Below are 27256 nucleotides of genomic sequence, written 5' to 3'. Positions count from 1 at the left end.
AGAATCCAGAATGCTAAGTACAAAATATCAATGAAGTGGATGCGGAGGTTGATCAACTATCAGCATGCAATAAGCTAAATGGTGAGAGGATTTATACATGGCCCAGGGTATGGGTCAGCAGCCTTCAGCAGTCTGTGTGCAGTGGACTCCCCTCCGACCTGGTGCGATGTCCCAGGCCCTTAGAAGCACCATCTGACCACTATCCATAATTAGCTTGCTGACACAGGCAACAAGCACAATCTGCACTGCACGTCTGCTGAGCGTTGTGTTAGTACAATCCCAAAAGGTCCCAGAAAACATAAAACGTTAAAAGGAATTAATTTTACAGCATTAGTTAACGTTGGCATCATGAACCTCTTGACTCGTCGCGCTGTTGATTAAAAACAAACACCTGAACGTGATTTTGTTGGACTTTTAAAGAGAAAACTAGCCAGGTAGATAAAACAAATGAACACAAACCGAAACAAAAAAAAGGTACAATTTGGGACCATCTTGGCTCTGTTGCAGCGTTTATTTTGGAATCTGGGCCATTTGGCCCCTGGTGATGATAGAAGTGGGCTCAGAGCCGGTGCCGGGAGTCATGGCTGTAGCTGCCCGGCGAACTGCGATTGCGATGTGGCTTGTATGCATCCTGATAGGGGTCCTGGTAGTCCTGGTAGGGGTCCTGCTGCTCTCGGCTATGCTGTGAGCCAGAAGACATGCGGTTTCGTCCCTTGTGCGCCCGCTCGTTGTGGTAATTTTCGTCTGATGTCATCAGGTTGCGTCGTTCGTTCGGGGTAGAGTGGTCTCCCGTGTGGTTGCTCTGTCGTATTCTTTGGGTCTGCTAATCACATGAACATACCAAGGACACAGGTGAGGCTGGGAGACAAAGGACTGGACAGCAATGCATTGTAATCAATGCATTTTCTAATGCCTCCTGATATCATCCACCTCCTCTTATCAGGCAAAGTAAATTCATTTTATTTGCCCAGATGAAATTATATGTAATGTAGTGTTGCTCATCTTGAGGCAGACAGGCAACACAGTTACCTTTTCTATCAAGATAAAATTACAGTGGTAAGCAGAGACAGAAATTATAGCAAAAGCAAATGTGTCCTTAAAAAGTAAAGTTCATAAAATTCCCATGAAATTAAACGCAGTCAATCTAACCACTGTGTTCCTTACATTTGATGACATTCCTAGCAACAAAGCAGAAACACTTATGTATTGCATTGGAAAATGATTCCCTTTATCCTGGGTTTCTCTCTTACCTTTATCATCTCCTCAGACAGTGGAGACAGCGATAACGAAAACATAAACTAAAACATTCCCATACTAGTGGATGTGTACCTGCAGTCCAGAGATGCTGGTGGGGTAGGGGGTGAGGGTGGTGGGGCCCAGGTTGCGTCCCAGCAGGGGGTTCAGAGGCGTCGCCATCGAGGTATGGGTTGCTTTCCAGTAGGCCTCGAGGTATTCAGCGAGATGCTCACAGGCGTCCTCCAGCTGGTTCTCGTCCAGGATGATGTCAAACATTTCCTGTTAGCAGCAGATGGTCAGAGGAAGTAAGGCAGGTATGAAGTTACTGATGGAAATGAAATGTAACGTCAATGATCTCCAAACTAACATTGAATGCAAGTTCCTGTTGTGTTACTGTGTGAAGACTAGTATAATATCAGTATTTTATTGAATGAATGAGTTAGTGTGAACATATAATGCGAATACAGAGAAAATAAAATACAACACACATATATACTGTTCTGTAAGATTAAGGATTAAGGGCTGATTGGTTGGACTGAATGGCCAGACACCTGCTGTGATTGTTTGAAACAAAGTGAACTTAAGTCAAATTATGTTTTACAGTATGATTGGCTGGAATACAATTCATGAGCGAAAAACTGTGAATAGATTTGGCTAGCTTGCTGAAAGGAACAACCCATTCAAACCGGTTTGCAAAATATGTCTGAATCTCATTTGGGCCCTTGTCTCTGAGAGCAGAAACTTAGGTTGTGAACCAGTAACTTGATTTTTTTTTAACAAAAAACTTGAGGTCAAAAAGCCATTACAAGCCAGTATATGAGGATGGCCACTTACTGGAGGACACTGCGCCAATTTGTCAGCTGCCACAAGCTGGACATTCAGGTGTTTGCTCTGGGACTTCCCTCTGGACTTGACTAGCCTCTGCAGAACCTGGATGACGAGGTAGGAAAGTACAAGACGCTGCAGTTACACTGAATCAAAAGCATCGCAGCTTTGGGTCCACTTGTTTTAGGTCACTGAGTACTCTCCTCATCATTTCTAGCTCATAATGAGCAATGAGAGACATTTTTTCTAAGTGACACAAAACAACTGAGGATGTTATTGTGTGTGCAGAGATTTAATGGTGCTAGTCAAATGTTTGTCAGCAGAAATAAGTAACCTTTTTCATGTCTATTATCTTTTATCCAGTCTCTTTAATTTGTATGGGTATAGGTCCGAAATAAAGTGAACTGCCGAATTATGCATTTAATCATTTACTCCCTACTATATTGCATTTTTGTTTGAATAGGTGGACATAATTTATGCCTGTTGAGGCATTATGCATGCTAATGTTTCAGCACCATTATTGGTAAATGTCCACATGGCTTTTGAAAAAAAAAAAAAGTTTCAGTTGTATCTTTTTTTTTTTTTTTAATTGTTTTTATAGATTTGCATATTAAAAGTAAAACAATGTACATGCTAGGAGAGGTGTGGTGAAGTGTGTAAGTCACCTGACCAGGATGTGACTGCATTTAAACCAGTGCACCATTTCAATCAAACTTTGAAGACACATCTTTACTGATCGGTGGTACTATTTGGGAGGTTCTGTTGTGTAGTCTGGTCATTGCTGTAGTCCCAGTGTAGAGGGAAGTGCAGCAGACGTACTCTTTCATGCAAAGGTGCAGATTACCACTGACTCCACATGCTAAATTAGAAATAGCCTTGCATCTTAGTCTGTGGCTTTAAAGTACAGTATTTCATGCTGGTTTTAAGGAACATTGTGCTAAGCTGCTACACCAGTGGAGGGTAAAAATGAACCTAACATGAGGACCGTTACCTTTAACATGTCTAGGTGTTCTTGTTGTTTGTCTCCACCAACTGAATGACTCTGTGGGACAGTAGCTGTGGAGATTATATCATGCTTTAATTTCTTATGCCGAGTTTGGTTTTGTCCAGTCTTGGCATAATGATTAGGCTGATTGGTCCATGTAACCCACTAAATAAAAAGGGTTTGTAATCAGATAAAAACTAAATAAAACCAGCTGTTCCTTCAGTATTTGCCATCAAAAATACATTTCAGGTAAACCTGATCCTGAGCTCGTCATCGAGAGTTGAACTGATCTGAGATGCGTTTTCTAGGTGTTTGGCTATGTCCTCCCAACATTCAGTACCTTTGGCGAGGAGACTTTAACATGAACAATTATGGGGGCCAGGGAGGTCTTGAGAAGCTGGGCTGGGTGGTTGATGGTGTCAGCGTCCAGCACCACCAGCTGCAGGGAGCGGGCCAACTCAAAGATCCTCTCAATCTCACTTTGCACCTCAGCTGATGAGACAAGATACAATTCAAATACACATTTAGATGTGCACAGTTCTGGAATGAAAAATAACTCACCCACTGATTCAGTACTCACCTTTGAAATACTTAAAGCTTTCTATTTAGCGAATTAGCGCCATTGTTATGTCTCTACACATGTGCCATTTATATGAAAAAGTAGTAGTTTTCCATTTAAAAACCCAGACTAAATTGAACGCAGAGATTTCTTACCTAAGCTGGAGCGAGTGTTGGATCTTTCAATGATGGCCCTCTTACTGGGATTGTTGAGAACAGACCTCTTGGCTAATGATATATCTGCTGTGACTCGTGTGATAGATATCCTGTAAAATGGTTAGAAAGAGTAAACACTTTTAAACCTAAAAACAGATTGACTAAGATGAATTAGTCGATTCTCGGTGGTGTGCAAAGAAAATGTATTTTGTCCACGATATGAATAAAATAATTAGTGATTAATTCAGTGATGCATGCTGTCAAGTAGCCTAGCCTTGAAGATTTCCTTGTAGTTGTCCAATATTTTGTCTAACATTTCTTGAAGTATTGCCGTATAATAAAATGTTTTTTTCCACCATAACGTTCACCTTCATGTTAAATTAATAAATTATAGTCGTTCGCTCTTTTCTAAATATCTGCTATTTAATATTTGTCTGGACAATCCTCTGAGGCCGCTAAGCTTATCTTACTTAAATATGGCAGTATATGTGAGCTTAGATGACAAATGCAGTGTATGCAGCACAGCTGCAACAGCAACAATTCTCAAAACCTCACTGATTGACACTTTTGGCTGTATTCAAAAGAAGCCATTTTTTGAATGTAATTTAAACTTGCTAAAATGCAGTGGTGAGATGCATGATTTTGCCAACTTTGGTGTTCCAAATATGACCAATATATTTGCCAAACTATCACACACACAATCATTATAGGGCCTAATTAACACATTTGTCTTACCTGCCATCAAATCTGTGCTTGAGGAAGTCAAACAGTGCTTTCTGCATCATGTCTGTTACCTGCATAGAAAAAAAAAGAGGAGAGTTTGGCAAATGACCTAAAAAAGGCAGGTATTGTTTTAAATGTCTTTTTTGTTGTTATTTATGTGATTATGGGTTGTTTTAAAGAAGTATTTTACATCCGGGCTGTCTATACAGTAGAATGGCGTAAACATTTTTTAAATTGGTTCTACATGACCAGAGAAAACAGAGAAAAGAAGCTGTGATATTCCCTTTCGTAGAAAACCTACAACTACCAGAATGTCTTATTGTTGTTCATTATATCATTGTTATTGCTGCCTATCTTGGCAAGAAGACTATAGAAAAAAAGATATTTTTAATCTCATGGAGGCTTTACTCGTAAAAAACTAGAATTACCGCCTGTATGCCTCTGCCAACCAGTCAAGTTGCAGTTTACGGCCATGTCTGTCCAGATTCATAATATATGTAGTGAAGACTTTGAAGCAATTTAATAAAAAGGTATTAAGTGATTTGGCAAAATGTGGATGATTCACACACATCTTCAACCAGACACCACAGAAAATCTAAACTATCACCACCGTTTCAAGAGTAGTGTCACCAATTCAGTATCCGACTAAATGTCTCCCCTTCTGTTCCTGAGTTATAGCGTTGAATAATGGGCAGAAAAGTGTTTTTGCAAAACATTACGATGTCATGTTGAAGTTAACCTTTGGGATATAAAATCACTTCATTATTTTATCCTATTAGAAATGTGTGTGAAATGTTGTCATAATCAGTGTAGGAATTCTTGAGTTATGACCAAAAGCGCATTTTGTGAGTTCAGTTCATCCTTGAGTCCAAGTGGATGTTTTTGCCAAATTATGAGAAATTCCCTTCAGGAGGTCCTGAGATAATGTGTTCACAAGAATGGGACGGATGAACAACCTGAAAACACAATGCCTCTGGCTACAGCGGTCGCTGGCGCAGAAGCATGAAAAACGTTTGCCCTTTGTAGCAGCCAAACTGAATTGTTGGATTGAACACTTATACTGTCATGCAATAGGTGGGTGTGAAATATAAATGCGTTTGTCTATATTAGGAATGTGATAGACTGATAATCGGTCCACAGATCCCAGTCTCCTGCCAAATGCATGCTGGGAGAGGCTCCAGCCTTAAATATAATAAGCACCCATCAATCAGGCAAATCCAGGAGAACAAGACAGATAGAATTTCTTCTGCTGCTAAAAACATAATGACATACAGTATGATGGGTAAACAGGATGGATGTGAGGTCATCAACTTCATAGTTGACATAGGATGTGACCAGTAAATTTACTGCTGTAATATATGTACCAACTTTATTTATCTCCATCTGTACAAGTAGAGGACACATTCAATTAATGTAAAAGCTCCAATTTATCCATAACAGCAGCAGCATTTTCTCTCTAAAACCAGGATTTAAGAGAGAAATGTTTTAAAGCTGCACTCATTTTTTATATTATATATATATATATATATATATATATTTATTTTTTATTGGGCATTTTTAGGCCTTTATTGACAGGACAGCTGTGAATGAAATGAAAGGGGAGAGAGAGGGGGATTGACATGCAGCAAAGGGCCGCAGGTCGGAGTCAAACCCGGGCCCGCTGCAGCGAGGAGTAAGCCTCTATATATGGGCGCCTGCTCTACCAACTCAGCGCCCCGCTAATCGTATTTTTATTTTATCAATGCATCATGTGTGTGATGGTAAAGCAACAAACAGTGAATATCAATCCAATGTGCAGTTCCCCTCAGCTCTCTGGAGCATTGTAGCATTAAGATCATTGTTTTGGTTTTACAGGCCACAACTTCAGTTGAAGCCCCTCTTCCACATCTCAATTGTCTCCCAAGTTTAGAAATCCTAAATCTAACCTGTCTGCATCAGTTTTATGCCCTCATCATCTGTGTACACCATGACAATTATACTACTGGATATTGGTCCTCATACTTATGCATTCCTTGTACACAACACATGTATAAACAGTAGTGGAAGCAATGAGACCAAATCTGCCAATTACACAACATATTTTCATCTGACCTCTTAGAGTCCTTGTTAGGCTGGCTGCAATCTGGATGTCACGTCGGCGCTGACACACTCACATTTAACAGCGCCAACAGCAAGCTATTTTGGGGGACTCAGGGAAAGATGTCTAGGACTCATCTCCTTTCAGTAAGTCCTTTTTGCACTAGTAAACATCCCATGTAATCATCTCTGTTGGGTGTCATTCAGTGGTGCTGAATCAGTGCTATTTATAGTGCTTGAACAAAGGCCCATAAATCAGTGACAAAAGTAAAAGGATATTTTTAATTTTCTATCCAACCATAAGGATCGGTAGCTTACCTCATAACCCTTGAGCGAGGGCCCCACCAGCACTACAGGTCTCATGGAGGGAACCACATCATATGGGGGGATGTGTTCCATCTGTTAATGCAAACATATGTTAACCAGCAGCAGTACATTCATCACAAACAATCAAGATAACATTAAACCAACATATTCAGAGCAGATCGCTGTAATGGACTGCTGAGTCGGTTGACCTTGAACTACAATCAGATGGTGTATTGCCACGTTAAGGCATGTAGCAAATTAAAATGTAAATTGTCAAAATGTAATAAAAACAAAATGGCAAAAATGTATACAGTGGGGAGAACAAGTATTTGATAAACTGCCGATTTTGCAGGTTTTCCTACTTACAAAGCATGTAGAAGTCTGTAATTTTTATCATAGGTACTCTTCAACTGTGAGAGATGGAATCTAAAACAAAAATCCAGAAAATCACATTGTATGATTTTTAAGTAATTAATTTGCATTTTATTGCATGACATAAGTATTTGATACATCAGAAAAGCAGAATTTAACATTTGGTACAGAAACCTTTGTTTGCAATTACAGAGATCATACGTTTCCTGTAGTTCTTGACCAGGTTTGCACACACTGCAGCAGGGATTTTGGCCCACTTCTCCATACAGACCTTCTCCAGATCCTTCAGGTTTCGGGGCTGTCGCTGGGTAATACGAACTTTCACCTCCCTCCAAAGATTTTCAATTGGGTTCAGGTCTGGAGACTGGCTAGGCTACTCCAGGACCTTGAGATGCTTCTTACGGAGCCGCTCCTTAGTTGCCCTGGCTGTGTGTTTCGGGTCGTTGTCATGCTGGAAGACCCAGCCACGACCCATCTTCAATGCTCTTACTGAAGGAAGGAGGTTGTTGGCCAAGATCTCGTGATACATGGCCCCATCCATCCTCCCCTCAATACAGTGCAGTCGTCCTGTCCCCTTTGCAGAAAAGCATCCCCAAAGAATGATGTTTCCACCTCCATGCTTCACGGTTGGGATGGTGTTCTTGGGGTTGTACGCACCCTTCTTCTTCCTCCAAACACGGCGAGTGGAGTTTAGACCAAAAAGCTCTATTTTTGTCTCATCAGACCACATGACCTTCTCCCATTCCTCCTCTGGATCATCCAGATGGTCATTGGCAAACTTCAGACGGGCCTGGACATGCGCTGGCTTGAGCAGGGGGACATTGCGTGCGCTGCAGGATTTTAATCCATGATGGCGTAGTGTGTTACCAATGGTTTTCTTTGAGACTGTGGTCCCAGCTCTCTTCAGGTCATTGACCAGGTCCTGCCGTGTAGTTCTGGGCTGATCCCTCACCTTCCTCATGATCAGTGATGCCCCACGAGGTGAGATCTTGCATGGAGCCCCAGACCGAGGGAGATTGACCGTCATCTTGAACTTCTTCCATTTTCTAATAATTGCGCCAACAGTTGTTGCCTTCTCACCAAGCTGCTTGCCTATTATCCTGTAGCCCATCCCAGCCTTGTGCAGGTCTACAATTGTATCCCTGATGTCCTTACACAGCTCTCTGGTTAATTAATTATTTAAAATTCATACAATGTGATTTTCTGGATTTTTGTTTTAGATTCTGTCTCTCACAGTTGAAGAGTACCTATGATCAAAATTACAGAGTTCTACATGCTTTGTAAGTGGGAAAACCTGCAAAATCAGCAGTGTATCAAATACTTGTTCTCCCCACTGTATATATTGATGTTATTCGTTCCTGCAAAATGTCAGACTATTTTGACTGATATTGTTACGCTTTTCCTGATAATGTAGCACATTGTTATATACGTACATTATAATTGACTTCATTAACATACAGTATATTGTTATATTTAAAGGAACATGTTATTACATTTTGACAGACGAATACATTTTGTTTTCATTTACTACATGGATGGAGGATATGATGGCTACTCTGTTGTAAACAACACTCTAACCAGTTAACACAATACCAGACCAAGTATCACGATAAGAAGTAGCACAACGACACTGTACCATGCCAAAGTAGTAATACTAGATATTACTGGTATGTAGTTACACCCTGGAGACTATGTATACTTATAAGTAACTGAACACCTAATTGTGAAATGCAATCACTACTGGATATTTAATGTAGAAATACTAACATAATATGTTGAATACCACTAAACTTATAACACTGGAATATTTTACTTTATCTGAAGTTTCCTCTTTGAGTGGGTTAGTTATGTAATTTAAAACATTAGATTTCACGCATCTTTTCTAGCGTTCACAATATTCAGATTTGTTTCAGTTTGAGAGAAGAATTTAATTCTTGACCTTGGAATCCAACCAAAAAACAAAAACCCAAACATCTTAACTCAAGGTCCCCTTACTAGCTTTAGGTCACAGTGCTCAGTTGTCATGGAGATAGCTCAGTGCAGTGTACAATATATACTGAGCTATCTTCATGACAAATATAAGTTTGCCTAAGTTGCTTGATTCAAAGTAATTTTTCATCTATCAATTAAGGTATAGGGTAATAACTAATTAGGTAGAAAATGTGCAGGTTTGAATTTTACCAGTTAAGTTTGACTTGATTTTGTTTGTCTTAACTTAAATTTTTAGATCCAAAAAAGACAAACTGAATGAGCAATTTAAATATTTATTATTATTATAATTATTATTGGACACCTGAATTTTCAATCTGAATCTGTGAATTATAACCACATAAATTGAGACAGATGTTTTTTCAAAGTAAAACATTTCTATGCTGTAAATTGAGTGATATTTCAGGTTCAAGATTAAGTATTTGCAATGTTGAATGGATGTGTATGACCATGTGTGCTCATGTATACTGCTAATGCTGCTATATGTTTCTATTTATTCTTTTTAAATAACATTAGGACTTGCATTATATTTATTAGGACTTACATTATATTTTTATAAACTCAATGAATTGATGCACTGACTGGAGAGCACTTTAAATTCTGTTGTACCTGTGACAATGACAAAGACCTATTCTATTCTATTTATTAGTGGCTGCATTTCACAATTAGCTATTAAGTTGCTTCCTTTGCTTCCATATGAAAATCTTCTAAGGCGATAATCCATTTTGATTATAATGACTCTATGGCCTTTCTTCTAGCATATTTTTTTCTCAACACTGGCAAGGCTCAAAGAATAGCAAACATCTCAGTATATAATAGAGAGTGGTATTGGTCTTTTCCTCTCACTCTTGGAAAGAAAGTGAATTTCCCAAAGTGTCAAACTATTCCTTTGATATTGCATTTTAGTCTGGTATCCTCTACATTTGGGCTGAAACCCCCCCCAAAAAAAAATTGTAAACTATCTACTGCTTTCCCCAGAACTTGGAAAGGAAGTTGCAGTTATAACCTTTGGCACTACAGTTCTTTGGCATCAAAGGAATGGTGATGACACTGTATACTTCAGTAGGGCTGAGGTATTATGTGTCCTCGGATGTGACATGAGGTTGTAACTTCCTGCCAGCGCTACTGGTTCCTGTCATTTTAGGATGGCAGCAACAAGAGTCTAGTGGATGGTAAATGAGTGGGTTTTACCGTCACCAACTTACCACTTTCTGTTTCTGTTTTCCTGTAGGAGGGGAGAGAAGACTGTCGTCAGTAGCTGCTGCTAGAGGAGGCGTCACCATAATATCTTGTTCAAACATGCTTCACATAATTCATTATAATTCTTAGCAAATTAAACCTAACAAGGACAACCGGCATGATAAAATATAAAAAGTATTTCTATTGTCCTAAGGTCATATTCACAAAGTCACATGAGTGCAGTTCAGGGGGGGCTCATAGGCTTGTCGTTGGGTTCACACTGTGGTAAGCCCCAGTCTGAGAACGCCTGCAGTCCTCAACTGGAGGAAGAGGAGGATCATGGGAAAATGTACCAACAACTCTACGCAGTGAACTTATGCTCTATGCAGCGACATGGGAAGGGTTTAGAGTCTTATTCTCTCTATGTAGTTGCGATTCAGGAAGCTTGGATCTAAGCTGGCAGCTGGCTATTAACAGCCCTCTCCCCCTGACTGATGTCCTCACCTGCCGAGGATATGAGAGGTCGGATAGAGGCAGAAACCTCATCCTCTACACTGGAAGAAGAGTTCCCTCCAGACTTACTGGAAAAGACAAGAGGGGATAAAGAAAGACAGAAACACACCATGGCATTAATGTGGAAAACGTAAAAATAAAAATAAATAAAGGCTTAATCATTTACTGCAGAGTTAAGGTGCAAAACATGGGGAATGTTCCCATCTAATTCATTGTAATTACTATTTTTTGGGTGATTACAGCTTCCACTTGGCATCACAAATTGTAAGGTTGTCAACACAGGCAGCAAATCAACTGTCAGTAGTCCATGGTCATAAAAGTAAAGTTATATTCACAGTAATACTGACAACATATGAAGGCCTTCAGCTTGTGATTAAGGAGTATCTTGCATGGTCCATGTGTATTTATGACGGGCTGGCTTTAAACAGGATGAGAAAATGTGAGCAGCATGCAGTGAATAGGCCAAATGTATGTAAGGCTGAACACACAAGTTATGCATGCTAATACAAGCTAAAACATCAGTCTAGTAGACCAGAGGTGGGGGCTGCATCTTTGAAAACAGTTGCATTTGCTGTCAGTAACAGGTAGGTACATACGATAATGGGTGAATCTGTTTAGGGCTCAACTATGAGCTGAAAACATGGTTTCCTCAAACCATACTGAGTCTGACTATATTTGGATGAATTGTTCTTTTATGACAGGTAACACGAAAATTTCACACAAAGAAAACTGGAGAAGAAAATTAAAAAAGAAAACATTTAAAAAAAAAATTTAACATCACAAAAACATTATAATGTTATAATAATTATAATGCAACAGTGTGGATAACCAGGGTATAAATAAATGTCAAAAAGGAAGAAAAAAAAAAAATCGGATAAATAATATAATAGTCTTGTTTGTTTTCCCCACTCCCTTTTGCATTTACTCGTTTCCATTTGCCATTTTACTTTTTCAACGGCAACTCCACATTTTATCTTAAGGGGCTTTTCCATTTATTTATTTTTTTTATTTCAGATTTTCCATCATCTTTGGAAGCAGCATACCTCACGTAGGGCTTCCGTTTTTCAGTTACAGCGAAAATGTAGTCCTGGTTAATGGGGCTCAAATGCCTCTTCTTGTCTGCGAGGCTTGGTGACACAAAGTCACAGAAGTCAAGCTAGTAAGGGAAAGGCTGAAGCCCTCCAGTCTGGTAAGATTAGTATTAAACTCAACAACAAGGCTTGAGGAAGTGCATGTGAGTTACAGTATGAATTCTGGATGACAGAACCTTCCAGACACATTACACACACACACATTGAAACTAGGAGGCTGATAGGACCGCTAATTACAGCTATTATAACGGTTCCACTGGTCGGCATGAGTAGAAGTGATGGAGTAAATAGTCATGAGTCAAGAGCAGACCTGGGTCAAAGTAGAATTCAAAATAATTTAAAGAGCTTTACAGAATCTGAATCTAATCCCTTTTACCAAGGACATACAGTACTGGACAGAATATATGCTACTGCATCTGATTAAATCATTTTTATTGTCTGTAGTCCAACCCAAGTCTGCTCAGGAGCTGTATTGACAGACATCAACAGCCTCCATAGTGTTTGTTCTGTTTCAAAATGTATAAAAATTGAGAAATGAATACAATTTGGATGTAGGGCAAAAACTGCCATTCTGTCTGTGAACCATAGTGGCATATCATCACACAAAATCAGGGCCATAGCCAGGATTTTTAGAAACGACTGAATCATGAATCCAAATTCCCTCAGTACAAATCCTGTTCAAACCACTGCTTCAACACTCAATGATTTTCCTTTTTGATTATTTATTCGGTTAATCGATCAATCGTTCTATAAAATGGCAGAAAATGGTGAAAAATGGCAGAAAAAAAGATTTGATTTAAAAAAATATAGTTATTTCAATTTTCTGTTGATCGACTAATTGTTTGACATCTAGTTTAAAGTTATTTTTTGTCAACTGAATCCCTCCAATAATAGTCTAAAAACTTTTTTCAAAAGTGTCAAAGTTAAGTGTGTTTTGCTTAAAATTGTCAAAATTAAAAAAAGAAATTGAGTGACAAATATCAGAATATCAAATAATCAGCTTTTCAGCTATTTCTGTGTACCTTTAGAATGTAAACCCCCACATTTTCAGAAAACAATACTGGGGGCATGACCTCTGTGCGCCCAATGGTAGCTAAGGCCCTGAACAAAATCAACCAATAAGTGGCGTGTTTGACTATTTCCAATATCAGACAGTCAAAACACCTCCAACACCCATGGAGTCGCATGATGATTGAATAACAGAATCATACATTTAGATAATGAGATCAAATGGTGGTATTACCAATAGCTGCAGTAACGAGCAAAGCTGGCATTCAGAAGTTGTTTGAACATATATTAAGTGTCAGCATGGAGATGAAAATAAAGGCAGTGAAAGGAATGGTTGGAGGATATTTTTGACCAACTTCGGCAGGTCATAGTTCAGCCAGTGAGCTGTTATTTAAAGGCTGCCTACAAGCAAGCAAACTAAAAATGTGTCTTTTTCATAGAAAAGAGAAATTTTGTTATGGTAATCTATTTCCTTCCTTTCAACTATGATTGATGTTTTTCACATATAAAATAAACTGTTAACCAATTCCTTTTCATGGAAAATATCAAAGTTCGTAAATAGCTTAAGTACCTTTTATAGTTTGTTGTACAGTTGTCAGTAAATAATAACGTGCAGCAATTACCTCTAAAACTCATATTTGTGTGTGAACATTAACGGTTGTGTGACCATATGTGGGACAAACAAGGAGACGTGTGTTTTTCTGCTACTTACCCTTGGACTCGTCCTCTCTTTTGCTCCTGCTGGAGCCGGATGTTCTCGAGCTTCAGAGGGCTGGGGATGAAGCCGATCTCACAGCCCTCTTTCACTAACCGACCGATCCACCAGTCATTGTTGAACTTCTGAACACCATCAAACACACAAGGAAAATCCTTTAAATCCCTAAGGTCACGGTTCACAGATTTTTGCATCAACAAACATTCACATAGTAGCAGGCGTCATGATTAATTAAGAAGTACACATGTACCTCTTTTATGTGGAGGAAATCCTTAGCGTCAAAAGAGATGGCTGTAGCTGGTACTGGAACATCCTCATCCAGTGCGCCACAATAGCTGACGTTGGTCCTTACAGCAAAGGCCACAGGTTTAGTCTGGAGGACGGAAACACACACTCAGTGAGTGATAAAGAATACACATGCACCTATCAGCCAGCGCTCTTTAATATTTCCAGACTTTAAGAACTGCAAAAAAACTCCAGTATGGTCAACAGAAAAACTAGTCTGTGTATGTGTATATAGACATAGCGGCAGATTCATTTGGCCAAGTAATGTCACAGGTGGGCCACCTTGGCTCTCTCCAGTTGAGTGGTGGCCTGCTGCTCCCTCTCCTGGCGGCTCTGTCCCGGTCCTTGGCTCTGGCTTGGGCTCTGGCTCTGGACCTGGGCCTGCACCTCCCGCTCCTCCTCCAGAGAGACATCTGAGTCTGATGGTCTGCTAGTATATGAATCAGCTGAGCCCTGCAACAAATATTACACAGTAGGTTATTCGAACTGTATACAGTAGCTGGGATACATGCTGCCATCTTTGGCAACTGTTAATCTATAGACTTGATTATGTTAAGACCTTGTGGGTGGTATTCGGAGCATTTGGTCACCAACGAAGTCTGTCTCAGGATGTTTAACCATTGTTTCAGAGACCAGACTCAAGTACTACATCCCTGCTAAAAGCAGTACTCTGCTCCTAATAGAGTCGATTCAGTGAGACACTGTTCCAATATCAAAGACTCAAAGTCAAAAAAAGGTGTGGACAGGTCTGAAAAGACAAAAGCGCAAAAGCTCTAACATTATAAAAGAAGGATGTACTGTAGCTTCACCCCAGTGACAGCTGAAGAGCCAGAGAACTGCAGAGCACAAAGAGGTCCACTTAAGAAAAATTGTCTTTATGGGACCATTGACTGTACTAAGTTTTGGGGTTCAACAACGTGCCAAGTCCAGACTGGTGGCTTGGCTCTCTCAATGTAGAAAAGGTGAAATGGATGATGCAGAAAAGAGCTGACTGCCAGGAGCATCTCACACAAAGTGGAATTTCTATTCCTGTGCTGTCAGCAGTTTGTATGACCAAACATAGGCAATCTCACACTTCCAGAAAATTCTGGATAGTGATGACTCTGGTCACTGCTCCCAGAAAGAGCCAGACTGATTTCTGCATCTTTCGATCCAAGATTTTTAATTTTGAACTTTTCATAGCAATCATTCCATATGCACATGAAACGTGACACTGACACACACAGTGCACTATATTCACGCCTTGTGCATCATTTTTCACACATTCCCTTGTACCTAACCACTGACACTAAAGTGTATGTCAACATCAACGTCCTGGTAAGTCCATTTATATATGGAGGACCATTTCCGTCAGGAAAAGGAGAAAAAAAAAACGGATGATAAAAAATAAAACTATGCGTGGCAAGTCAAAATTATGAGATGCAAGTCAAAATTGTGAGATAGTAAGTCAAAAAGTATCATATAAAGAACCACGTCAAAATTTAGATATACTACTTTAGTTTAAAATTGTGAAATAGTAAAGCAAAATTATGCCATAATAAGTCAAACATTTTACCCGGTATCTCACTGTCTAACGTGAGTCTAAATTGAGTAATTATTTTATTTTATTGCATGCCTAAGCAAAAATTGGTGAGTTTTAGATGCCCTTTGCTAACCAAAGCCGACAGTTCAACCAAAGCCGACAGTCCAATTCCTGGGCTGCTGACGAGTAAGTGCAGGAGAGTAGGCAGTATGTTAAGATAGTGTTCATATCAAACATACTGTATATACGGTAGAGAGATGCGTTTGAAATGTAAACTGTGGTGAAATCTCTTATTGCCATGTTCAGGTACACTGACATGTAAAACCACAGAAACAGCTTTAGATGCCAGAAAGTTGGATTTGAAATGTGTCCTCTGCCATTATCGGCATAAGTTTAACTACTTTCAAGTGACTTTGAAAGCGTTTTAAAACTAAATTAGTGCAAATAATGGCAATCTGTAATCTAACTTAACTTAAAAAAAACATTCATATAAAAGTAAAGGGCACAAAAAAAAGTCAATGATTTCTAGTATGAGCAACATAATAGGAGCCTTATAGCACAACAAAAACTGTAAAATACTGTAAGATACTTTTATCATTCACTTACAGATCTCTGCATTAACCCTATACCCTTTTGGCCAACAATGGAGGTGAGAGCCACCTTACAGTATGAAAAATGGTATTTTGTGTCTGAATTTTTGTTTTGTTTCCTTGCTGTCTATTTTCTTGCACACTTTCAGGGTTTTTTCATTATCACGTTAGTGCCTTGAGACATGCTAGACTTGCAGTAGTTCATCCTGCCACACAGTGAGAATTCCAGTAATGCAACTTTTCCTTTTTTTCTAGGACATAACTGGGCCGAGTGCTTCCCTCCGCTGTGTCAGTCTAAACAATCAGCCAGTAATGATTCAATTAAGGAAGACCATTCGTCTCAAGAAGATCAATCAATCTAGTCATCACAGCTAAGCACTTTTCGTTTTTTACAAGCTGGCAGCAGCAAGGTCTGACTTCAGCACACTCCTCGTCTGGATCGTGTGCATCCAATCACAAAGAGGCACATTTGGGGAACTTAAATGGTTTCTTAATTTTAGGAAATATTAAGCTTACTGGATCGATTTCCAAGAATGACCAGATAACAGAGTGACATATTCATCACTCTAATAAGTAAACAGTCAAATGTTTCTGCTGGAGTATTTATATTTTTATTAACCAATTCTACACTATTCTATCAAGATCAGTCATGACAAGTAACTACTAGAGGCTATGGAAATAGTTGTATTATGTCTCCTGTGGCTCTGGAGGAGCTTTTTGAAGTCCAAGAACATAACCCCTGATAATGTCATAGTGATGTCATCAGGGTTGTCTAAGCTTGAGATGCATTTTTTAATAAAAAGCCTTCGTAACAAACTGGGGATATGAAGTTCCAAAGATGTGGGTGTTTACCAGGCAGGGAGGGTATAATGTAATATGATACTGAGTTGCATGATGTGAATTGTAGAATCCAATGTCTTTGTTTTAACCCATATTAGAGACTAAAGTGAAACATATCGGCCTCTGCTGCTTTCAATATGCCCTGTCTTTTTTAAATCCATCTCTCGCAGGTCCATCAACTTTATAGAAATGGAACACTAAATTTCTGGATTACTACCTTTACAGTCACACATATATTTCGAAATACAACAGATTCCTGTTTGTGATATTATATACACACATACAAGTATAACAAGTGTTGTCCTCCAATTACCCTACAATAGTTAAATGTATTTTTCCCCAAGAACATTTTGACTTGAAATCTTTTAAATCCTTCAATCCAACACTAACAAGTCATAAACATAATTTCATGCATGTGTGTGGAAGCTTTTAGGTTACACTGTAGCATCTGAGCTCTTATCCAATGGAGAAGCATCAGCATGTGACTCATCAACATCAGAATCCACTTAATGACATCACGATGCATGTTTCGCCGAGCCTCGGCCGAGTCTATACATCACGCAGTCGCAGGGTCAGATAAAAAATTCTCGGCTGCATTTTTTATAAGTAATAAATGCAGAAATGTGACACAAGAGATTTTATCATGTAATGTGGAAATGTAATGGGCCTTAGGGGAGAAATGGGTAATTAACAATATTCCATCTTTCTCTTTGAGTCACGGCTTGGTCCATCTCTGAGAGGTACAGTGTGATGAACACTAAATGGCTCCTCCTGGCTCTGGTGGTCTCCTGACGTCCATTCTTATAGGCATATATCAGCCACATATACAGCACATAGAGAACCACACATCATACGCACATACAGAGGCATATATACATAATTGTGTGAATGTCACACGTCAGAAGCCATCTGCCTAATGTTCACCCCCCTTCACACACACATCACCAACACCCACCCACCCAACCCCCTTCCAACCAAGCATAGCCCACAATCACGCTATGCTGTACCATTGGCTAACCCATCAAAGGCCTCATACACACACATATATATATATACATACATATACATACACATATATATATATATATATATATATATATATATATATATATATATATATATATATATATATATATATATATATCTCTACATACATATATACATACATACACACACAATATATATGTGTGTGTGTGTGTGTGTGTGTGTGTGTGTGCGCGCGCACACAGCTGAGCTACTTTCATCAATAAATACACAGCAAGAGAGCGCAAAAGCAGATTCACACACACATCCAAACACTCACCGCCTCCGAGTCTTCAAATCCATGCAGGTACAAATTGTCATACATGGAGGTTTGATATTCCAACAAGCGCCTCTAGAAGAATGAGGGGGAAAAATTAGAGTGGAGGCGAAGGAGAAAGGAGGGGGCACCACAGAGAAAGAAAAAAAAAAAAAGGATGGATGGGGGGATGACGACAATCGCTTTTCTCCACAGCAAAGAATAATAATAAATAAATAAAAAAAATCTCCCCTCCAGTTGGATCTCGCCTGGTCCTCTGGAGGCCCGTCGCTTGATGGATGCAGCTTCTCCCTGATCTTACAGTACTACTAGCCGGCTCACATTATAGGATGGAGAGGCTCTCCCTGAAGGTAGCCCAATCCTGGCATTTCATTTCATCAGGCTTCCACGCACACACACAGACACACACATATACATATACACAACGAGCAGCAGAGGCGGCAGCAGCAGAGCAGTGGATCCTTCCTCAATATCTAAGCCTGATGACAGAGCCAATGTGCAAGGAGCTGATTGGCTGGCTGGCTGTCCACTCAGCTTGGATGAGCGCTCTCCTTGACTCTTTTTGTGCGGGGAGGTAGCGGGGATCGGGGGAGGGGGATAGAGGAGTAAAAGAGGGGAGCAGCATCCTCCATTTCCCTGTTAAAGCTCATCCTCACTCTGCTTAGTTATTCTCTAGAACAAGCACACAAAAAAACATTCAATCTGGTTCTGATCATAAAAGGAGGTCTATAGAATTGTTACACTGGATCCATATACATTAAATTGCAGTTAATTTCCATTTGAGAATCAAATCATGAGTGACCTTTCTACACTACTAAAGTAAAACATGTACACATGCATTTATGTTTGTGTAAGTAAATGGGACACGACGGTCCAGGGCCGTAGCCAGGACTTTAGAAATACAAAGACCTAATTCCCCCCAGTGCACCCCACCTAAATGTTTTATTATTTGGATTTATCATATTTCATTTATACAGTTAACTATTCTGGTAGAGAAATACTGAATCCTTTATAGTGCTGGGTATCAAACCTTGATACATTATCAACTATCAAAAGCTAATCTGAATCACAAAACCTTTCTAATTTTAGGCTAGATTTTATTAAGGCAAACCTTTTTGCTTTTAACACTGACTTGATTTTGTTTAATGAAGAAAAGGTTTGTGTAGAGGCACAAATATTGATAATCAGTGCTAGATCTGGCAGATCTTGGCATTTTTGCTAGGTAAGGGAATTAAATATTTAATATATCCTCAAAATTGTTGAAGATTATTTTGTGACGATTGACTAATACAGTTCATCTTTACGCTTCTTATATCCAAATGAATGAGAAGTTAAACCTTATCATAATTTGTCACAGCATAAGATCTCAAATAGCCAGTTGTTTTTGTTGTTATGTATGATACTGGAGGACTAAAACAGAATACAGTCATTGTGGGGGGAAGATTTCTTCATTGGGGATTAATAAATCATTTGTGTCAATTTAAGGGATGATTGCTTAAATAATGGTACGACTCAAGCCATTATTAGCAGCCAGGGGAAAAACACGTTTGCTTGACCCCAGCAGCACAAGCTATAATGTCACAGCAGAAAACAATACACAAGACGTAGCGTAATCAACAGTGACACCCAGTTTGGAGTCTGACTAAATGACAAACCACTGTGCATATAACCACAATTGCAAATATCAGGCAAATATACAGCACCATCAAACAGGCAACCACAGCAGCAACTTATATCTGCTCAAGACCATCCTAAAACTCACTAATGTCCATTAAAACCTGTAAATATATATCACTTGGTGATATGAAGCACTGTACGCCTCGCAGAACGAGGGGTGGAAACAGAGTCTGCATATGAGCTGGGCATTTGAAATAAAACACACTGAAAATACTAAAGACAAATGTCAAATTGTAAAATATTACAATTTATGATATAAATAAGTTCAAAATCTTTTTTTTTTTTACTGACACCTATCTATGCTGACACTTAGGGTATCTTTCATAATTGATGATGAAAAGATATAATGTAAAGCCCTATCTGTGAGGTTTCTAGTGAGACATTGAAATTCTAACATTGTTTTAGGGGTTATCTAAATTTGTTGTGTTGCTTTTCAAATTAAAACAGAGAAATATACCCAGGCAAATAACGTACATATGACTTAACTCTAATGCAGCTAATTTTGTATGTTTTTGGCCTGTTTCTTATTGGATTTTTCCCCCCTCACTGTTCAGAGTGAGGCCCATTTATAGGGCTGGGTACCAAATTCAATATTTTTTAGGCACCGACCGAATTGCCTCTAAAGTATCGAGTATCATTCAATACCCAATTTCAATACCTAAGGAGTCAATTTCATCAGCGTCAGTGAGCCAATCAAAATGCAGCATGCTTCTACCAATATCTAATAATGCTTGTGATTGGCTGTCTAACGTTACATGTCGTAGAGACAGACAGGAAAAACTCTACGTTATGCACAGGGCATCACATAGTAGGAGCTGAAAAATAAATAAAATGATTTGTGCCGTAATGTGTATTGTTGTAATTTCTTTTTGTTTTATAAAATTGGTATCGAAAAAAAAAGTATTGTTTAGGAATCTATATCGAAGTAATGGTATTGGTATCAAGACATTTTGAAAGATACCCAGCCCTACCTATTTATCAAGAAAAACCATGCTTAGTGTAAGATAAATCTTTTGGCTTGGAGTCTTCTTTGTTTCCTTTTACTTGCACATTGCTACCTTCTACTGACAACACATTACCGCCCTCTGCAGTCGACAACGATGCGCATCATGTCACCCCTGTGATCGTGTCATGCATGTGCACTCTGATGCATGTCCTGGTGGAAAATGCATACAGCTCTGAAACATGCTTGATCTAAACATGGCTGCACAGCGCTACAAGTTGCCACAAATTCCACAGAGTGCCTTTTAACCATGAGGTTAACTATACTGTAAGTGACTGAGTCGATAAACTTACTATGGTAACATGGCCTTAGCATTATACTCTCATGATTATCACTAGCGTTTTTAGGCAGGTTATACACTCTCCTCAATGAAGTTACCAGCCAAACTGTCTCCCAGCATTACTGTGGTGATCAATACAAGTCATATATTTGTTTTTACTTATTTAAAAACCTTGTTACCAGTAAAAACCATGTGATGCAATATACAATATGTATTCATCTTGGAATTTAAGCTATGAATGTATCAGAATCTGTCTTACCTTAACTGGAATATACACACATTTCAACGGCAATCCTTACATTTCACAATCAGTGACAGTCCCGGTTTTCTATTTTACATCCCAGGTCTTTCTTTGTTTTTCAGTACCTGTCTGAGGATGAAACTGGTAGAGGTGGTGCTGCCATCAGACCTCTTGAGTCGGCTCCTCCTGGAATAAGTCCCTCGATTTACCTGTATGGGAAAGAAAAACAAGATCTCAACTAACCCTAACACTTTTTTTATCTACATGTGTCTCTGAAGTTTTCTTCATGGGCATCTGTTACATCTGTATGTTTGCTATTATGTCAGTGAAACATTCAATAAAGCCTCATCAAGCTAATACGTGACGCAAGGTGACATTCATGCACATCCACTTTAGACATCTGGCTGATGCAACAGTCCAATAAGGTCAACTTTACAAGAAAATATGTAAGTTTGAATGCCCCAGTAACACGACCAAATGTGGCTTTACTGGATGTTTTTTGCATTATATATTTGCCTTGCCTACTTGCTTTTCTCCCTACCTCCGGACTACCTCTCTTTCTTTCTTTTTCTCTTCCAAAAAGTCCAAATATAACCAGCAGAGTTAATCTCCAGGGAGCTAAATTAATTATCTGCCAGTGATTTGCCCCATTTCTGTTTAAATCTCCAGAGTCAATGACAATGTCACCGTTAAAAAGAAAACCTACTTCCCTGAATTTATAAAACAGGGCCATTAATCTGGGTCACCATCTTTTTTCTGTCTCTCTCAATTCAAGCCAACAGCCAAACGCCAAGAAGAGATATGAAGGATAAAGTTGGCTAGATCTATACAATACTCTGTTATTATTAAGCTGAAGAAAACTTAGTTATCAGTTATCAAATGTAAAAAGACACACATTCTTACAGTTTAACACTTTATACACCTAAAACAACATTTAAATATTTAAAGAAAAATGTTCATTTAATCTGCTATAACTGGTATAAATTGTAATCCATCTAGCAGAATTTCATTTCAATAAAATGTAAAACTATTGCCCACTGAAGCCCACCATGGTGCTTTATCAGAGGCAGGAGATTGTGACTGTAACAGTTTATCGCCTATTAAAATAAATTCTGCATGGAAGGGGAGCCCAGGGCTGGCTACAGGGGTTGAAGAGCTTTCGTATAGACCTACACAATTAAAGTAAACGTATTTCAGCTAGATGAATGTATGATTAAAGATAATGAAAACATCTTACAAGGTTAGTACAGTACAGTACAGTATGCCTTTAAAAAACATGAAGTGGAATCATATGTTGTATTTCAAGAAATATTTTCTAACTGAAGGAGTAATGTAGACTAACTCAAACTTCGGTGTACATTTTAGTCCTAAAGAATAAGACTGACTTTCTTCTGAGTCATTTATTCAATTAATAACACGACACCACTTGAAAGTGATCATAATAAGCGCCATCATTCAAAAATAGAAAGACAAAACAATAACAAAAAGGAAAAACAATGAAAGTCTGATGCCTCCTTTTTATCATCTTGCTCATCTAGAATACAATAAACCAGAGACAATAAAACAGTTTAGAAAGAATTTGTATCACTATCCCTGTGATATGTAATACTGTACTCTACACATTTCAACAACTACATGACAACATTAAATACATATGTATCTATAAGGCAAATACATGCACTTTAACAGAACTGAGGAGACTTCCTCAACCGTGCACTTTAATAATTTTTTTTACATTTTTGGTGTTTTTAAAAATATGTATGCATTGTTATATTATTAGGTAGACCTCTCAGTTAGTTAAAGTGACTATTTGCCTCTCTGCTCAACAATGCACGGTTTACACCAATTTATCAATAGAAGTTATGACTTTATTTCTGTTTTTAATGTGAAAAGGTTTATGAACCAACTCCAGCCCGAGCTAACGGTCAGGAGAAGTTGTCACAGTGAGACATGGCGTCTTTTCTGGCAAGTAACTTTTTAGTAAAATACCTGTGTTGAAATGTAAAAGGTTCTACCCAATACTTCTCTATATGTCAAATACACGGATAAGCAGTGTTCATTTAAGGGGCTTTAAGTATTTTCTTGTAATTTTCTGTCGGCAAGCAGGGAAACTGATATATTTTTAAAGTAGGCTAATTAGCCTAGAAGGTTAGGTTATGTAGCTAGAAGAACCTACCTGAAAGATGGGCGCTTGGATGCCCTCGCCAATCTTGTTCCGTATGTAAATGTGTCGGGACATTTCGGCCAGGACATCGGTCCAGAGGGCTGGCTGCTCCGGTCCAGTCCAGCGGAGGGGTGGCGGGTTCCGGGCTGCGTGCTCCAGCTTCAAGCTACACAGCAGAACATGAGCGCTCGAGAGCCGCCGTTAGCTCACCTGTCTACCTCGAGACAGGTGTAACACTTGTTCTGGCTGGCGCGCGCTGGGAGGTTGGTCATGCACACTACTGCTACCGCTCGAGCCACTCACAACCAGATGCGCCTGAGTGATGGACGGAACTATTTTAGTAAACTTGGGGGGGCTCAAATTAACCTTGGGATTGGGTTAACTGCCCTAAAGAGGTACAATGTAACTAATTTAGACACAGTGAGGATTTGGGATTTTTTTTAGACTGAAACCAGCAACATGGAGTGATTAATGATACACACTTTAGCTACAATTTAGTGTAACAATAAAAACGTTACCATTTAATGTGGTACAATGGTACAAGCAGGCGCATGTTTTGTCTTGATTATGGTTATGACCATAGACTGTTAATATTAACAGTCTATGGTCATGACCCCTTAAAATGGAAAGGGGAAAAGAGGTTACATATTTTTGAGTAGAAGTCAACCAAAAAGTAAAGTATTTATCTGAGTTGTATTATCTAGTCGCTAATTCACAAGAAAGCAATAGTATCCATGCTTATTTTTGCTTTCCTGATGTGTGCTGTTGTGCTGCATTGTCCTGCATTCCCTTATTGCAAACCCATGGGACACCACCAGTCATTTCTGCAGAAGTCAGTTTCCTTAAGCCAATTTAAATTTACATTATGCTTGCCCCCTCTCTTTTACTCTGAGTAGTAGAAGTAGAAGTAGTCTAGTAGGCATTGGCAATTAGGTCATACATGTGTTGAGCTCTTGACACAGGTTATCTATACAACTCTGCAAAATCTTACTCTAATGTTGTCCATGATTTATTTTTAGGTAGGCCTACGTTTTGAATCTTGTTGTCCTGGTATAGCCTACCAAACATGTCACTGGTGCTTTCCCCTCCCCAGGGTATATATCAGAATATGTTTGTCCCCTTTATGAAGTTCTTCCTGTACCACTGGCAGACACACAAATCATAATAGATCCATCCCCATGCTTAGTGGTTGCCAATACGTTTTATATTTAAAAGCTTTGTAAAACTGTTGTTGAGAGTTGCCAAATAGTTCAGTCCCCAGCACTTTATCACTTTTCACGCAGAGTATGCTGTGGGCAGTGGACTGTGCAAAACCCTCTTTTATATCTTAGAAGCACTTAAAGATGTCTTTATTTTAATAGCTAATGTTAATGTTAGAGTACAGTAATGCAGCATGTTTTTCCTCTCAGAAAACTCCATGTTTCTTTCCCTTTGCCCAGCAGATGGCAGCATTATCAAAATAAAAACAACTGAGGATGTTTTGAGCGCCTGTGTGTGTGTGTGTGTGTGTGTGTGTGTGTGTGTGTGTGTGTGTGTGTGTGTGTGTGTGTGTGTGTGTGTGTGTGTGTGTGTGTGTGTGTGTGTGTGTTCACTGCTGCAAGTCTAGAAGGGGATGTTGTTCCTTCATGGGCTGCATTGAAGGCCAGTCACTGAATTGGGGCTCACTGCTTTCAACACTTGGAAGTCCATAATCCAGTGTGTTTCTCTACTTTCAGTCGTTATATTTCAAAAGATGTTGTACACAAGTGTAAGACATCAACCTTGCTCACATTTTCAGGAAATAACACCATTATTGTTTTGTTTGTGTTACAGAACATGTCTTCCATGTCAAGAAGCCCTGCATGAATTCAGCTACAAAAACATTTTACATCTGCCAAATGTAGCCCTGGCTTTCTTTTTTTTTGACCCTTCCGGTGGACAAGAATAACCAAGAACACTTTACTGAGGTGAGTTCCTCCATCTATCTCCACTACTCATTCAGACATGTGGGACGTTGAGTGCTCCACATCCGCAGGTTGCTTTTTCTGCACGTTACCTGAGTGTCTCTGACCTGGCCGACAAAGCAGTTACAGGTAGATGGAAAGCCTCAAAATATCTTAGTCACTATGCTTTAAATAGCTATCTCCTCCTCTTGAACCTATAAACCACTTTGTTGCCTGACTGTGGATGAATCCCTTTAACCTCATGGTCTAGATGCACCGATAACAAAAATAAGCAGAAACTTTATTTGTGGCTTGTACAAAAGGGGCATGTGATATACGGAGTCCCAGAAGCTCCAAATGTCATGGTAACAGCTCTATATGCGTCTGAGCACTTTTATATATTGTTCATCAAACAAATTAAATCACTTTGTTTCATAGATTTATGTCTTCACATATTCACAGACACTTTGATCAGACAAATCTTCTAAGAGTGGATGTGGTGGATTAGCAAAGTTTAAAGCAGGACTGGGGAAGGATTACGTTTTTCTCTCTTTTTAGCTGTGTATGTATATTGGTACTGCATGGTACCCCCCCCTCCCCCCAAGTCAAGTGTGAAGGGGGGAACAAACTTCTTGAGTGCATCTTCTATGTTATGTTTAATATTTATGGACTTTTTCTCCATTTTTTTAATGGTTGCTAAATGGGAGGGAAATAAGCCATTCAGATGAATAAATAAATAGTGCACAAATGACCCAGTGGTTTTACCAGCAGATTAAACTCTCAGATCCCAGAGCAGTGCTGCTCACTGGACTATGAACAATAAACACTGGCGTGCAGTCTGTTCAGAGCAATGCTGTGAGGACTAACTGGTTTGAAATATTTGGCAGTAGATAGGTAGACACTGTTTCTTTTAAATTAAAATGTGACTGTTTTTGTCGTGATTAGGCTGCACTGCTGAACCACGTGCCCAGTGTGAAACAGAAACACAAACAGGATTACAGCCTCGAGTCGACCACGGAAAGCAGGATTTCCAAGAACTGAGCCTTGCGGGTGCCTTTTATCTCACAGAAGAATTAATCTCACTGGCAGTAAAATACTGCAGTCAATTAACAGTGAATAAGCAACAATTTAAAGCTCTGAAATCCCACTTAGTTTGGGACCATTAATACAACATATGTATCACCTCCCGCAGAAATCATCTATATGCAGACATCTATAACACATCATTTGTATGTCTATGTGGGCTCCAAGGCGGGTTATAAGCCAATAAGAGCTAAGTGGAGTCCATGTGGGCATTCATCCTAAGGTACCAAACGGGCCCCTTGTGTCATAGCGACGTGCTGAAGGTAGGGCCCCACATGGGATAGCTGTGAGTAATGATAAATGAGCTTCATTGTTATTGCTTTTAATAGTATTCTCTCCAATCCCAGCCCAAACAACTAAATTAATAAATAAAAAACTGTTACTTAGTTTTTCTGGTTACATTTAAGGACTGTTCAAACTACAGTTCCCTCCACCTTCTATCGCTTCTATTATTCATCTCTTGACCTGCCTACATGAAAAATAGAAACATAATCACCATGATAGAGGACAAAATGGTGAACCTGTTGACTTACCTGCATGTGTTCTCTCAAGCAACTTCAATTATTAAAGACATGATGGAGGCGGAGGGAGTAAAGTCACTAAAAAGAGCACCTTGT

General features: G+C 39.1%; 1 protein-coding gene across 6 annotated transcripts; it reads right to left on the bottom strand.

Annotated features, from left to right (window-relative positions):
• Positions 1-493: 493 nt before the first annotated feature.
• On the bottom strand, positions 494-23709 carry LOC144512693 (voltage-dependent L-type calcium channel subunit beta-4-like). Of its 6 annotated transcripts, none has more exons than XM_078243547.1 (15): positions 23647-23709; positions 21596-21679; positions 14393-14470; positions 14300-14341; positions 13983-14105; positions 13730-13857; positions 10910-10986; positions 10432-10451; positions 6878-6958; positions 4496-4554; positions 3761-3870; positions 3387-3538; positions 2071-2166; positions 1330-1515; positions 494-820 (listed from the first exon to the last, which is right to left on the bottom strand). In XM_078243547.1, exons 1-15 carry the CDS (start codon positions 23707-23709, stop codon positions 560-562), a joined length of 1560 nt encoding a protein of 519 aa, XP_078099673.1. In that variant the 3' UTR covers positions 494-559. The 6 variants fall into 6 exon arrangements, with proteins under 6 accessions (XP_078099673.1, XP_078099674.1, XP_078099670.1 ...); XM_078243548.1 differs by having other exon boundaries at positions 14300-14350; positions 14405-14470; XM_078243544.1 differs by having other exon boundaries at positions 14300-14470.
• Positions 23710-27256: the final 3547 nt, after the last annotated feature.

This window comes from Sander vitreus, chromosome 24, assembly GCF_031162955.1.
Source record: "Sander vitreus isolate 19-12246 chromosome 24, sanVit1, whole genome shotgun sequence".
Lineage (NCBI taxonomy): Eukaryota > Metazoa > Chordata > Actinopteri > Perciformes > Percidae > Sander > Sander vitreus.
Note: the sequence above shows the minus strand (reverse complement) of the source record. Positions and strands in the feature narration are given on the sequence as shown.